Source organism: Mustelus asterias, chromosome 19, assembly GCF_964213995.1.
Source record: "Mustelus asterias chromosome 19, sMusAst1.hap1.1, whole genome shotgun sequence".
Lineage (NCBI taxonomy): Eukaryota > Metazoa > Chordata > Chondrichthyes > Carcharhiniformes > Triakidae > Mustelus > Mustelus asterias.
Window position 1 is genome coordinate 12,082,078 of NC_135819.1, and position 14,853 is coordinate 12,096,930.

The window sequence follows — 14,853 nt, forward strand, 5'->3', positions numbered from 1 at the left end:
ACCGGCGAGGCCAACACGACTGTTCGCCATTCATGGGGAGCAGGTGTTTTCCTCGCTGGAAAGAACCTCCAGGTAAGCAAGCCCGGACAATTGAGTGCTGGGCTTGCTAAACAATGTTCATGACAATTTGAATAAATTTAAATAAATTATTCTCGCCGGAAATGGGCGGGTGGCTGAATGCGCCGGATATCCGGTGACGGTAAGATTGCGAGAGGCGAGAATTCGGGCGCAAACCTGATTTCTCGGCTCTCGCGCGATCTTACCGGCTCACTCCACCCATCGATGGTCGGGGCGCGATGGTAAAATCCTGGCCTCGGCCTCCCGAGAATCAGGGGGAATGGGGGGAGGGCAGGAAACTGGAGTTTGGGCCCAAGATCAGTCACCATTCTATTGAATAGCAGAGCAGATTGGACAATGTTTCTGATGCTCCCGTGTTTATCGCTTTAGTTAGCAAAATTCTACCGATCCCAAATGTAAATTTAATCATTGTTATTTGTGGAAAACCCTCACCACTTTTTGCATGAAGGAGTGTTTCAGTACATGCGGGGGAGAGGGGGGGACGTGCGGGGGCAGGAGGGGCAGAGTTTTCCCATCCCGTGCTGCCATGGGAACCGTAGCGGGCAGGGGAGAGGCAGACCACGCAAAGGTCCTCTGACCTCGGGCGGGATTTTCCGGTTTTGGGGCCAGCCTGGCCGGAAAATCCCACCCATGGAGTCAGTGCGTTTAATGCAGACGGTGTAATCCCTGAACTGAGGAGAGTTCTACTGGCCATCCCCAACATCCCTCACTTTGATAAGCTATGTCCTCGCCAACACCCCTTTCTCCATTTGTGGGTTAGAGTTACATTCTCACACAATCATAGAATCCCTCCAGTGCAGAAGGAGGCCATTCGGCCCATCGAGTCTGCACCGACCACAATCCCACGCAGGCCCTATCCCCATGACCACATATATTTACCTTAGCTGACGCTAAGGGGCAATTTAGCGTGGCCAATCCACCTAACCCGCACATCTTTGGGCTGTGGGAGGAAGCCAGAGCACTCGGAGGAAACCCACGCCGACACGAGGAGAACGTGCAAACTCCACACGGCAGTGACCCGAGGCTGGAATCGAACCCGGGTCCCTGGCGCTGTGAGGCAGCGGTGCTAACCACTGTGCCACCGTGCCGCCCCATTAGAAGACGTGCAGCTATAGTTACCGGTTTGAGTTGGTGTGTAGATTGGTTTATCAGTCTGGATAAATATGTGTCCAAGTCGATATGAAATAAGGATAGTTCTCTCCAAGGTAAACGCTGGTGATGATGCTTCCACCACTACATACTCAGGTAATGTTGTATCTTTTGGAATTCTATCCCTGGGTATCTGAAAAGAAACGTATCAAGAAATACATATTAAAATAAGTACAGTTACTATGCAACTGGACATTGTGTTCCCAGCAATCTCTTTAACATCCCCTTGCTGGCCCCAGAAATTCCATGGCCGGAAGTTTACCGGCACGCCTGCCCCAGAATCGGGGAGGGCAAGGCTCGCAAATCGGCAATCTCTGCTGGCCTGGGGCGGACGAGTTCAACAGAGAACATAAGTTGGCACACACGTCTTCAGCAGTGAACTGTTAGTATTGAATCTAATGAAACCTTTGTTAATGCATTCCTGGGACATGGGCGTCGCTGGCTGGGCCAGCATTTATTGCCCATCCCTAGTTGCCCAAGGGCAGTTGATAGTCAACCACATTGCTGTGGCTCTGGAGTCACATGTCGGCCAGACCAGGTAAGGACAGCAGCTTTCCTTCCCGAAAGGACATTAGTGAACCAGATGCGTTTTTCCGACAATGGTTTCAGTAGATTCTTAATTCCAGATTTCTTTTTTTTTAGTTCAAATTCCACCATCTGCCGTGGTGGGATTCGAACCCGGGTCCCCAGAACATTAGCTGAGTTTCTGGATTAAGAGTCTAGTGATAATACCACTAGGCCATCACCTCCCCTGATTTCATATAGTCCTCCGGTCTCTCACTCCGGCACGGGGGTCATTCCCTGGACAATGGGCGGGATTTTACGGCCTCACTCGTCCCGAAACCGTAAAATCCCACCCGAGGTCAACGGACCTTCCCATTGTCCGCCCCTCCCCGCCCGGCTCCCATTCCCGTGGTGGACGGGGCAGTAAAATTCTGGCATATGTTTCTCAGTTATGGTCCTCTGACGTTACAGCTCCTGTTGTTCTTTGTTGGATATGGGATGGGTGAGAGTGGCAATGTCGCTCTTTGCCAAGCTGCTATGGTGCGGGCAGGTTATACTGCAACCACAATCCATGGTATTGGGGCATGAATCAAGCACAGTGCTCTGGCCTGGGTGCTAAAGAATGCTGGAACTTCAACCCATCAGGCCATTGAGGATTTCCAGAGGACTTTATGTTGGCAACAAAATCCAGATCAGTATTGGGGTCACTGTCTGTGCGGAGTCTGCACATTCTCCCCTGCTGGAGTTTTACTGCCTAGCCCTCCCGGGAATCGCGGCGGGAGAGGGTTGCAGAATGGCATCCTGACCTTTGGGCGGCATGGTGGTTAGCACTGCTGCTTCACAGCTCCAGGGACCTGTGTTCCATTCCCAGCTTGGGTCACTGTCTGTGTGGAGTTTGCACATTCTTCCCCGTGTCTGCGTGGGTTTCCTCCGGGTGCTCTGGTTTCCTCCCGCAGTCCAAAGATGTGCGGGTTAGGTTGATTGGCCAAGCTAAATCGCCCCTTAGTGTCCCAGGATGCGTAGATAAGTGGGTAAATATGTAGGGATACGGGGATAGGGCCTGGGTGGGATTGTTGCCGGTGCAGGCTCAAGGGGCTGAGTGGCCTCTTTCTGCACTGTGGGGTTTCTATGATATCCCAGGTAGTTCTAAATGAAGCCTGCTACTTTGGTGAGCTGTTAAATAATAATGCAAACTACTTATCATTTTTCAATTCACTTACCTGAACAGCCACAGACACGTATCCATTTGCGACTGTTAAAACGCCTTGAGCCGAAAATATCATGTTGTTGGTTTTAGGGAAGAATTGTAAGTGAATGTCAACGTTAATGTCTGCGTTGATATCATGGGCTTCCACGATTACATTTTCCATGTGTTCAACCTGTAAAACGCTTGGAGCCGTCAGTATGTATCTGTCAGACAAAGCAAACAAATACCGTTGGGTCAACAGCAATGATTAAGGTGCTCCAGTAACAATATACACCATTGATTTTAAGATCAATTTAATGGACAGATCAGCTAAAGCTGTATTTCCCAAACTCAAATCCAAAGAGGTACAGGTTAGGTGGATTGGCCATGCTAAATTGCCCCTTAGTGTCCAAAGATGTGTAGATCAGGTGGATTGGCCATGCTAAATTGCCTCTTAGTGTCCCGGGATGCATTGGTTAGAGGGATTAGTGGGTTTAATATGTGGGGTTACGGGAATAAGGCCAGGGTGGGTCTGTTGTCGATGTGGACTCAATGAACCGAATGGCCTCCTTCTGCTCTGTCGGGATTCTATGATTTCTATGATTTCTAAATCTGATTGGTCTTCTAACGATTATGAAAAAGAAATCATGATGTCCATTAGCCAGATGTAAACAAATTTGTTAAAATGGAACAATGTGCTTGTTCCGGTTCACTGAGGGAGCAAGCTCCAAGTAACAGGATTCCCTCCCTCAGTGAAAATGCTTTGCTCTTAAAGCCATGTGCAAGGGTTGGGTTAGTATGTGAAATAGGAACTGGTTGAGTCTCTTGACCCTGTTCTGTTTTAATTTAGATCATGGGTGACCTTTACCTCAATACCTGACACACTGGTTGGCGCTGCTGCCTCACAGCGCCAGGGACCTGGGCTCGATTCCCGGCTTGGGTCACTGTCTGTGCGGAGACTGCACCTTCTCCCCGTGTCTGCGTGGGTTTCCTCCGGCTGCTCCGGTTTCCTCTCACAGACGGAAAGATGTGCTGGCTAAAGTTTATTTATCAGTGTCACAAGTAGGCTTACATTAACACTGCAATGAAGTTACTGTGAAAATCCACTAGTCGCCACACTCCGGCGCCTGTTCGGGTACACTGAGGGAGAATTTAGCACGGCCAATGCACCCTAACCAGCACGTCTTTCAGACTGTGGGAGGAAACCGGAGCACCCAGAGGATACCCACGCAAACACAGGTGCCAGAAATTTTCCCGCCTTGCCAGCCTGAGGCCAACGGAGACGCCGTTCTTGCCCGCACCGATTCTTGGGCCGGCGGAGCAGTAAAATTCCAGCAGGGGAGAACATACAGTGCCCCAAGCTGGGAATCGAAGCCGGGTCCCTGGTGCTGTGAGGCAGCAGTGCCACTGTGCCACACTCGGGCCATTGGATGCATTGGCCGTGCTAAGTTTTCCTTCAGTGTACCCGAGCAGGCGCCAGAGTGGGGCGACTAGGGGATTTTCACAGTAACTTCATTGCGGTGTGAATGTAAGCCTATTTGCAACACTAATAAATCAACCTTAAACTACCATTTACCCAAATGTTTTCCATACCCTTGGTACCCTGAGCCGACAAATGTTAATGGATCTCAGTTTCGAAACATTCAGTTCACCCAATACATGCTTGGATCTCGAAGCAATCCTGATCATGCTTCACTCCAGGGTGGGCTTGAGGCGTCACCGTCAGTGTGGGATTGTGTGCAGAATAAACAACTTGTTCTGTGTCTAGCTGTTTTCCTTTCAGTAGAATTTGCAATGCCAGTGAATATTCTGGCCAGCATCAACCTCCCATCAGCAGTGTCCCAGTAGGTCACGAATATCATCTTTCATTCCATCACCATTAGAACCCAGGCAACTAACAAATTTAATTCCGTACAAATGAAAGGACTCTGTAGGATTCTTCCTCACAACAAGCCGCCCACCACTATGGGGCAGCCATTGGAACAGCACAAGAGGCAGTTTGGCCGTTAAGAGGGTACTTTTTACAGGTGATACTAAAATAGGTGGGAAAGCAGGCAGTGAAGAGAATATAAAGATTCTACAGACGGACATTGATAGGCTCGGAGAATGGGCCAAAATTTGGCAGATGGAGTTTAATGTGGTTAAGTGTGAGGTTATCCATTTTGGCAGCAAAAATAGAAAGGCAAATTATTGCCTAAATGGAAAGCAGATTCAAAATACATCTGGGCAGAGGGATCTGGGTGTCTATGTCCATGAATTGCAAAACATCGGTATGCAGATACAGCACGTAATTCAAAAGGCAAATGGGATGTTGGCATTTATTGCAAAAGGATTGGAGTATAAAAGTAGAGAAGTGTTGTTGCAATTGTACAGGGTGTTGGTGAGACCACATCTGGAGTATCGTGTCCAGTTTTGGTCTCCTTATTTGAGGAAGGATGTTGCGGCATCGGAGGCAGTTCAGAGGAGGTTCACCAGATTGATTCCGGGGATGAAAGGGTTGACGTATGAGGAGAGATTAAACAGTTTGGGCTTGTACTCGCTGGAGTTTAGAAGGACGAGAGGGGATCTGATCGAGGTATATAAAATTTTTAAAGGGATTGATAAAGTAAATGCAGACCAAATGTTTCCCCTTATGGGGCAATCTAGAACAAGAGGTCACAGGTATAGGTTGAGAGGCGGTAGATTTAAAACTGAGATGAGGAGGAACTACTTCTCGCAGAGGGTGGTGAATTTGTGGAACTCGCTGCCCCATCGCGCGGTGGAGTCTGAATCATTGAATGGTTTCAAGAGGGAGATGGATATATTTCTAATAAAAAAGGGAGATGGGGAACAGGTGGGGAGGTGGATTTGAGACCAGGGAGAGATCAGCCATGATCTGATTGAATGGCAGAGCAGGATCGAACGGCTGAATTTGCCCACTTTTGCTCCTATATTCCTACGTTCCTATGTTGTTCATATCCCTCCACGTTCAAAACTCCGGTTGACTTTGTTTTGCAAAGATAGAAATGCCATTTTTAAAAGTTGCCATGGGACACAAAAGTAAAAATAGAATATCACCCCCCCCCTTATCCCACACAATACCACCCTGGCATTGCCCACTGGCACTACCTGGGCAGTACCAGGGGGCTGTACCCAGGTAGTGTCAGGGAAAAGTGCCAGGAGGTATTGCCATGAGACAGTGGCAACGTTTATTTAAGTTTTTCAGGTTTAAGTTTATTTATTAGTGTCACAAGTAAGACTTACATTAACACTGCAATAAAGTTACTGTGAAAATCCCTTAATATTTAACTTTGGACAAAATAATGAATTATTTGGAATACAGTGTTCAATTCTGGTCACCACACTACCAGAAGGACACGGAGGCTTTGGAGGGAGTACAGAAAAGGTTTACCAGGATGTTGCCAGGTATGGAGGGCATTAGCTATGAGGGGAGATTGAATAAACTGGGATTGTTCTCCCTGGAAAGACGGAGGCTGAGGGGCGACCTGATAGAAGTTTATAAAATTATGAGGGGTACAGATAGGGTGAACAGTTGGAAGCTTTTTCCCAGGGCAGAAATGACAATTACAAGGGGGCACAAGTTAAAGTAAAGTTGATTTATTAGTCACAAGTAAGGCTTACATTAACACTGCAATGAAGTTACTGTGAAATTCCCCTAGTCGGCCACACTCCGACGCCTGTTCGGGTCAATGCACCCTAGCCAGCACATCTTTCAGATTGTGGGAGGAAACCGGAGCACCCAGAGGAAACCCACGCAGACACGGGGAGAACGTGCAAACTCCGCACAGACAGTGACCCAAGGGAATCAAACCCAGGTCCCTGGCGCTGTGAGGCAGCCGTGCTAACCACTGTGCCACCGTGCCGCCCATAGGGTCAAGGTAAGGGGATCAGTGGAGATGTGCGGGGGCAGTTTTTTACACAGAGGGTGGTGGGGGCCTGGAATGCGCTGCCAAGTGAGGTGGTTGAGGCAGATACGTTAGCGACATTTAAGACTTATTTGGATAGACACATGAACAGTCGGGGAATGGAGGGATATAAGTGGTTGGCCTTGATAGGACAATGTGATTGGCGCAGGCTTGGAGGGCCGAAGGGCCTGTTCCTGTGCTGTACTGTTCTTTGTTCTTTGAATTGAATATTGACCTTAATTTGATAAGACAATCGTTCTCGAGTCTCTGAGAAAAACGCCAATGGAGAAATGACTACTTCTGGGTGTCATCCAGAGGTCACTTTCCTAATTTAAAGTTGTTCTACGTTCAGCAAATACAATCACTGTTAACAGGGAAACGAGTCCTGTTTGTGTCTGGTGACTAAATTCAAAGGACACCATCCAATAATAATATAGCACAGAAGGAAACCAAGTAGCCACTCTACCTGTGCCAGCTCTGTGAAAGGGCTATCCAGCTAGTCCCACTCCCTGTGCGCTTCTCTCTTGCAGTATTTAATTCTCTTTTTAAAATTACTATTGAATCGACTTTCACCGCTCGTTCAGAGAGTGGGCGGGATTCCGGAAACTGTAAAATCCCGCCCGAGGTCAACAGACCTTCCCATTGTCCGTCCCTCGCCCGCTCCGATTCCCGTGGCGGACGGGGCGGTAAAATTCCAGCCAGCATTCCAGCACATGAGGGGCATGGCCAGGGGTGGATAAGGAGCAGCTGTGCCCCTCAGTTGAAGGGTCAGTCACGAGGGGACATGGGTTCAAGGTGAGGGGCAGGAGGTTCAAGGGGGGGATGTGAGGAAAAGCATTTTTACCCAGAGGGTGGTGACGGTCTGGAATTCACTGCCTGGAGGGGTGGTGGAGGCGGGATGCCTCACATCCTTTAAAAAGTACCTGGATGAGCACTTGGCACATCGTAACATTCAGGGCTATGGGACATGGGCGTCATTGGCTGACCAGCATTTATTACCCATCCCTAACTGAGGATCAACCACATTGCTGTGGCTCTGGAGTCACATGTAGGCCAGACCAGGTAAGGACGGCAGATTTCCTTCCCTGAAGGGACATTGATCATAGAAGCCCTACAGTACAGATAGAGGCCATTTGGCCCATCGAGTCTGCACCAACCACAATCCCACCCAGGCCCGACCCCCAGATCCCTACATATTTTACCCACTAATCCCCCTAACCTAAGCATCTCAGGACAGTAAGGGCAATTTTTTTAGCATGGCCAATCAACCTAACCTGCACATCTTTGGACTGTGGGTGGAAACCAGAGCACCCGGAGGAAACCCACGCAGACATGGGGAGAACGTGCAAACTCCACACAGACAGTGACCCCAAGCCGGGAATCGAACCCGGGTCCCTGGAGCTGTGAAGCAGCAGTGCTAACCACTGTGCTACCGTGCCACCCAGATATGGTTCATTAGTGAACCAGATGTGTTTTTGTGACAATCGACAATGGTTTCATGCTGATCAATAGATGGTAGAGTGGTCAGCACTGCTGTCTCACAGCACCAGGGACCGGGGTTCGATTCCTGGCTTAGCTCGCTGTCTGTATGGTCTTTGTTCGTTCTCCCGTGTCTGCGTGGGTTTCCTCCGGGTGCTCCGGTTTCCTCCCACAGTCCAAAAGACGTGCTGGTTAGGGTGCATTGGCCATGATAAATTCTCCCTCAATGTACCCGAACAGGCACTGGAGTGTGGCAACTTGGGGATTTTCACAGTAACTTCATTGCAGCGCTAATGTAAGCCTACATGTGACTCATAAATAAACTTTAATTCCAGATATATGTTTTATTGAATTCAAATTCCATCATCTGCTGTGGCGGGATTTGAATCAAGATCCCCAGAACATTAGCTGAGATTTTAGAGTCAAAGTCTAGTGATAATACCACTAGACCATTGCCTCCCCTAGGTGGGAGTTCAGGTGTTTCTAATGAGTCGGTGCAGACTTGATGGGCCGAAGGGCCTCTTCTGTGCTGTATAAATCTGTGATTCGATGGTTAAAATGCATTTGCAAACAGGTCTCCTCCTTGTGTCTCTGATTGGTTTGACAATTACAATTGTATCCTCAGATACCTTCTACGAATGGAAAGTCTTTCCTTACTTTATCCTATTAAAACCCTTCATGATTTTATACACTTCCATCTAATTTCCCCTTAACTTTCTCTGCTCTGAAAACAACCTCAATTCCTCCCGTCCCTCTACGTAACTTGGAGTCTTTCGTTCCTGGTTAGATTCCAGTAAATAATGGCAAATGAAGTTTAGCACAGACTGATAAGAGTGAGAACATTTTGGTTGGAAGATTAAAGGACAAAGAACAAGGAAAAGTACAGCACAGGAACAGGCCCTTCGGCCCTCCAAACCCATGCCGATCATGAGGCCTGAACTAAACTACAAAAAAAACCTTCTGCCCTTACCCAGTCCGTATCCCTCGATTCCCTCCCTATTCATGTCTCCAGCCAGATGCCTCTTAAATGTTGCCAATGTGCCTGTTTCCACCACCTCCTCTGGCAGCGCGTTCCAGGCACCCACCACTCTCCGCGTGAAAAACTTCCCCCGCACATCTCCCTTAAACTTTCTCCCTCTCACCTTGAACCTGTGCTCCCCTTGTAATTGACACTTCCACCCTGGGAAAAAGCCTCTGACTATCCACCCAGTCTGTGCCTCTCATCATTTTTCAGACTTCTATCAGGTCTCCCCTCAGCCTCTGTCTTTCCAGTGAAAACAATCCTAGTTTATTCAACCTCTCCTCATAGCCAACACCCTCGAGACCAGGCAACATCCTGGTGAACCTTCTTTGCACTCTCCCCAAAGCTTCCACATCCTTCTGGTGGTGTGGTGACCAGAACTGCACGCAATACTCCAAATGCTGCCTAAATGAGGTTACATATAGCTGCAACAGGATTTGCCAACTCTTGTACTCAATGCCCCGGTTGATGACAGCAAGCAGGCTATATGCCTTCTTAATCCCCTTGGCCACTTGTGTTGCTACAATTAGGGAACTGCGGACCTGCACGCCTAGATCCCTCTTATTACTTGGAAGGAGCAAGTCTACGTGGAGAAGAAGAACAAAGAGATCTTGGGATACAAATACCTCAGTTAGTAAAAGTCATGCCACAGGTCAGCAAGCTCAGAGTTAAATGCAAATCAAACACTAGCCTTTATTTCCAGAGGGATAGAACTGGAAAGGAAGACAATTATGCTATGGGGCGGCACGGTGGCACTTGGCAGTGCATTCTAGGCCCCCACCACATCTCTACTGAACCCCTTACCTTGAACCTATGGGCGGCATGGTGGCACAGTGGTTAGCACTGCTGCCTCACAGTGCCAGGGACCCAGGTTCGATTCCCGACCTTGGTCATTGTCTGTGTGGAGTTCTCCCTGTGTCTGCGTGGGTTCCCTCCAGGTGCTCCAGTTTCCTCCCACAGTCCGAAAGACGTGCTGGTTAGGGTGCATTGGCCGTGCTAAATTCTCCCTCAGTGTTACCCGAACAGGCGCCAGAGTGTGGCGACTTAGGGGATTTTCACAGTAACTTTGCAGTATTAATGTAAGCCTATTTGTGACTAATAAGTAAATTTTAACTTTAAACCTGCATCAAACTTTGGTTAAACCACCCTTAGAGTACTGAGTACAGTTCTGGTAACTAAACTACAAAGGAGGATATCGACGCACCGGAGAGGATGCAAAGAAGATTATATATAAGGATGGTATAAGACACACATGGGTATATACATCAGGCAACTTTTTCTTGAAAAATAAGGCAGAAGGGTGAACTATTAGAGATCATTAAATTAATGAAAGGATTTAGAGGCATGGCGGCACAGTGGTTAGCACTGCTGCCTCCCAGCGCTAGGGACCCGGGTTCGATCCCCGGCCTTGGGGCACTGTCTGTGTCGAGTCTGCTGCCTGTGCCTGCGTGGGTTTCCTCCGGGTGCTCCAGTTTCCCCCCACAGTCCAAAAGACGTGCTGTTTAGGGTGCATTGGCCGTGCTAAATTCTCCCTCAGTGTAACCCGAACAGGCACCGGAGTGTGGCGACTAGGGGATTTTCGCAGTAACTTCATTGCAGTGTTAATGTGAGCCTACTTGTGACACTAATAAACAAACTCTACTTTACTTTAGATTGCATAGAGAAAGAATGTTTCCTGCTGTGAGGAAGAGCGTAACTAGAGACCATCACTATAAGACAGTCACTTAGAAATCCAATCGGGAATTGAGAAGAAATGTTTTTATCCAAAGGGTGGTAAGAACCTGGGATTCACTACTGCAAGAAGTGGAGCACAAACATTAGATAAACTAGTTGGACCGAATGGCCTGCTTCTTCATAGAATCCCTACGGTGCGAAAGGAGGCCATTCAGCCCATCGAATCTGCAATGACCACAATCCCACACAAGCCCTATCCCCATAACCCCATGCATTTACTCTAGCTAGTCCCCCTTGACACGAAGGGGCAATTTAGCACGGCCAATCCACCTAACCTAATCTGTGCCAGATATCCTTTGTACACACTCTCCCAGTATTTGATATCCTCTCCTTTCAGGGAAACACGATGTGCTCTGAAAAAGTGTCCGACAAATAGTGGGGTCAGAATTTTACCGTCCTGACCGCCACGGGAATCGGAGCGGGCGAGGGTGGACCATGGAAAGGTTCGTTAACTTTGGGTGGGATTTTACGGTTTCGGGATGCCCTGGGATCTCACAATAACTTCATTGCAGCGTTAATGTAAGCCTTACTTGTGACTAATAAATAAACTCTAACTTTAGAACCTAATTCAAATGTAGGTGAATCATCAGAAACAGGGAAAAAGCCCTCACTTTATTTTCGAGATCGCGTCAGGAAGCTGCCTCATGTAAAACATTCAATAGTTTAAAAAACAGTAAGCTTTGAGTTTATTCGTGTCACAAGTAGGCTTACATTAACACTGCAATGAAGTTACTGTGAAAATCCCCTAGTCGCCACACTCCAGCCCCTGTTCGGGTACACTGAGGGAGAATTTAACACGGCCAACGCAGCTAACCAGCATGTCTTTCGGAGGAAACCAGAGCACCCGGAGGAAACCCACGCAGACACGAGGAGAACGTGCAGACAAGCCGGGAATCGAACCCAGGCCCCTGGCTTTGACAAAGGCTCATCTGGACTCGAAACGTCAGCTCTTTTCTCTCCATACGGATGCCGCCAGTCCTGTTGGGATTTTCCAGCATTTTCTCTTTTGGTTCCGGGTCCCTGGCACTGTGAGGGAGCAGTGCCCGCCACTGTGCCACCGTGCCACCCTGTATATGTACATATTTAAATAGAAAACATTCCCTCATACTTACAGTGGAGAACATTGGGAAAGTATGGGGATAATGGCCAACACAGCAAGTAACAGAGAGGTCCTCCCCCTTCTCATGATGACAGACTGCTTCACCGGGACAAACTGTTCCAAATAATTTTATCATCTTATATAAGATTCCGGCACAGATCTATTAATTTTTAACAATTGGGAAATTTATACTTCTGTTTGCTCTGAAAAGGTATCCAAACAGTCCGCCCCCCTCCATACTGTTTAATTAAGAGTTAATTTAAACCCAGTGGTCTGGTGAAAACCGGGAACAGCAGACATTTCCGGACATTTGATGGTGTTCTGCCTGGGTTCCAGAGTTCAACCTTGGCAACCGAAGATAAGAAGTACAAACACTGTATAAAACGCTTGTTCCCAAATCTTCAGGATGTGAACTTAAATGGTCGTCGCACTGAACATCAGCGTGATTTCAGTGAGGCAGTGAGGCAATGATCACAAGATCAACTGCAGTTAAACTCGTTATTTTGCGTCATATTTGGTGAAGGTGTGCAGGTTAGGTGGATTGGCCATGCTTAATTGACCTAGTTTCAAGGGGACTAGCAGGGTAAAGATGTGGGTTACAGGGATAAGGTCTGGGTGGGATTGTTGTCGGTGCAGGCTCGATGGGCCGAATGGCTTCCTTCTGTACTGTAGGGATTCTATGATTCTCTGTTGATTGAGGGATAAATATTCGCCAGGACGCAGGGGAGAACTCCCCCTCCCACCACACCTGTCCGAAATGGTGCCATCTGCAGACACGGGGACCTCAGTTTAACATTGCATCCAAAAGCAAGCACCTCTGACAGTGCGGCACCCCCTTCGGTGCTGCACTGGAATGTCAGTCTAGGATTTAAAAAGGGGCGGCACGGTGGCACAGTGATTAGCGCTGCTGCCTCACAGCTCCGGGGACCCGGGTTCGATTCCCGGCTTGGGTCACTGTCTGTGTGGAGTCTGCACATTCTCCCCGTATCTGTGCGGTTTTTCCTCCGGGTGCTCTGGTTTCCTTCCACAGTCCAAAGATGTGCGGGTTAGGTGGATTGGCCATGCTAAATTGCCCCTTAGTGTCAGGGGGACTAGCTAGGGTAAATGTATGGGTTAATAGTCTCGCAATAATACCACTAGGTCATTGCCTCCCCTAAGGATTGCAAAGTACATCTGAAGTTACAATGGTCTCATTAACACACAAAGTCCCTTTTAAGCACACAAGATGAGTCTGGTCAAATACACTCTGCGCTGAACCCAAGTTAGTGTCTGTGGATTTCTCCTCAGAATTCCCCCAGGTGATTGGCACAGGAGAGTTTCCAAATTCCACTCCCAAGTTCAGGTCAGAAACTCCAAAGGGTTTTATGGAGCCCGGCTAGATCACAAGTTTTGCGTCTTGAATATGGCTCGGATAAGCATGATATGCTTCATCTCAGGTGTGATTCAAATGACCCACCAGGGGGCTTTTATCAAACAAAGTTTATTTAAGACCATAAGACCATAAGACATAGGAGCAGAATTAGGCCACTCGGCCCATCGAGTCTGCTCCACCATTCAATCATGGCTGATTTTTTTTTCTCATCCCCATTCTCCTGCCTTTTCCCCATAACCCCTGTTCCCCTTATTAATCAAGAACATATCTATCTCTGTCTTAAAGACACTCAATGACCTGGCCTCCACAGCCTTCTGCGACAAAGAGTTCCACAGATCTACCACTCACTGGCTGATGAAATTCCTCCTCATCTCTGTTTTAAAGGATTGTCCCTTTAGCCTAAGGTTGTGCCCTCTGGTTCTAGTTTTTCCTACTCCTGGAAACATCCTCTCCACGTCCACTCTATCCAGGCCTCACAGTATCCTGTAAGTTTCAATAAGATCCCCCCCTCATCCTTCTAAACTCCAATGAGTACAGACCCAGAGTCCCCAACTGTTCCTCATACGACAAGCTCTTCCTTCCAGGGATCATTCTTGTGAACCTCCTCTGGAGGCCAGCACATCCTTCCTTAGATCTAAGAATATAGTTAACATGTGTAGAAAGAAAATTAGCAATAACTTTTATCAATGACAAACAAAAACGAAACAACCAGAATAATGTATAACCCTTAACAAATATATCTAAGATGTTCCAATGAAACAAAAACTTCCTTCAGACAAAACCCTTTCCACAGGTTTAACACAGCAAAGACTAATGCTCACGTGATGCTGGAGCTGAGTCCTTTGGCTGAATGCAGCAGCTCTCCTGATGCACTCAGAACAGTTTGAAGTCAGAACAGCTTCTCAGTCCACCAGGGAGAGACTCGGGTCCAGCCACCAGCAGCAGATTTTCTATTCCAGGAAGGCTTTCAGCTAAACAGCATAATTTCCCAAAACCAAGAAGAGAGAGAGAGAGAAACTTCTTTCCAGCTTGATGTCCCTTCTAAAAACTATAACCTGCAGCTCAGAACTGAACATCAAAGAGCTCCTGTCACCTGACCTGCCGACCATTTTGCCTCCTGACAATGCAAATTAATTCCCAAAGTAAAAATGAACACCCCCATTTAAACCACTGAAGGAGCAATGAAAGGGCTCCTATTGGACAATCCGGTGCCACAATGAGAGCTACAGAGAACATTATTTTTTTTTTAAAATCTCCTGACTGTACACTAACCTCACACAGGAACATGCTTTAAAATCTTCTCTTCTAATAATGCTTTCCCTCGGC

General features: G+C 47.8%; 1 protein-coding gene across 1 annotated transcript in view; it reads right to left on the reverse strand.

The window, feature by feature from the left end:
- Positions 1 to 12,302, reverse strand: part of LOC144507758 (complement C3-like) — a 111,454-nt gene extending 99,152 nt beyond the window's left edge. Inside the window, exons 1-3 of the mRNA XM_078235027.1 lie at positions 12,169 to 12,302; positions 2,952 to 3,141; positions 1,198 to 1,360 (exon numbers count right to left, since the gene is read on the reverse strand). Coding sequence (XP_078091153.1) covers positions 1,198 to 1,360; positions 2,952 to 3,141; positions 12,169 to 12,242 — 427 coding nt within the window. The 5' untranslated portion in view covers positions 12,243 to 12,302. The remainder of the gene's footprint in view (positions 1 to 1,197; positions 1,361 to 2,951; positions 3,142 to 12,168) is intronic.
- Positions 12,303 to 14,853: the final 2,551 nt, after the last annotated feature.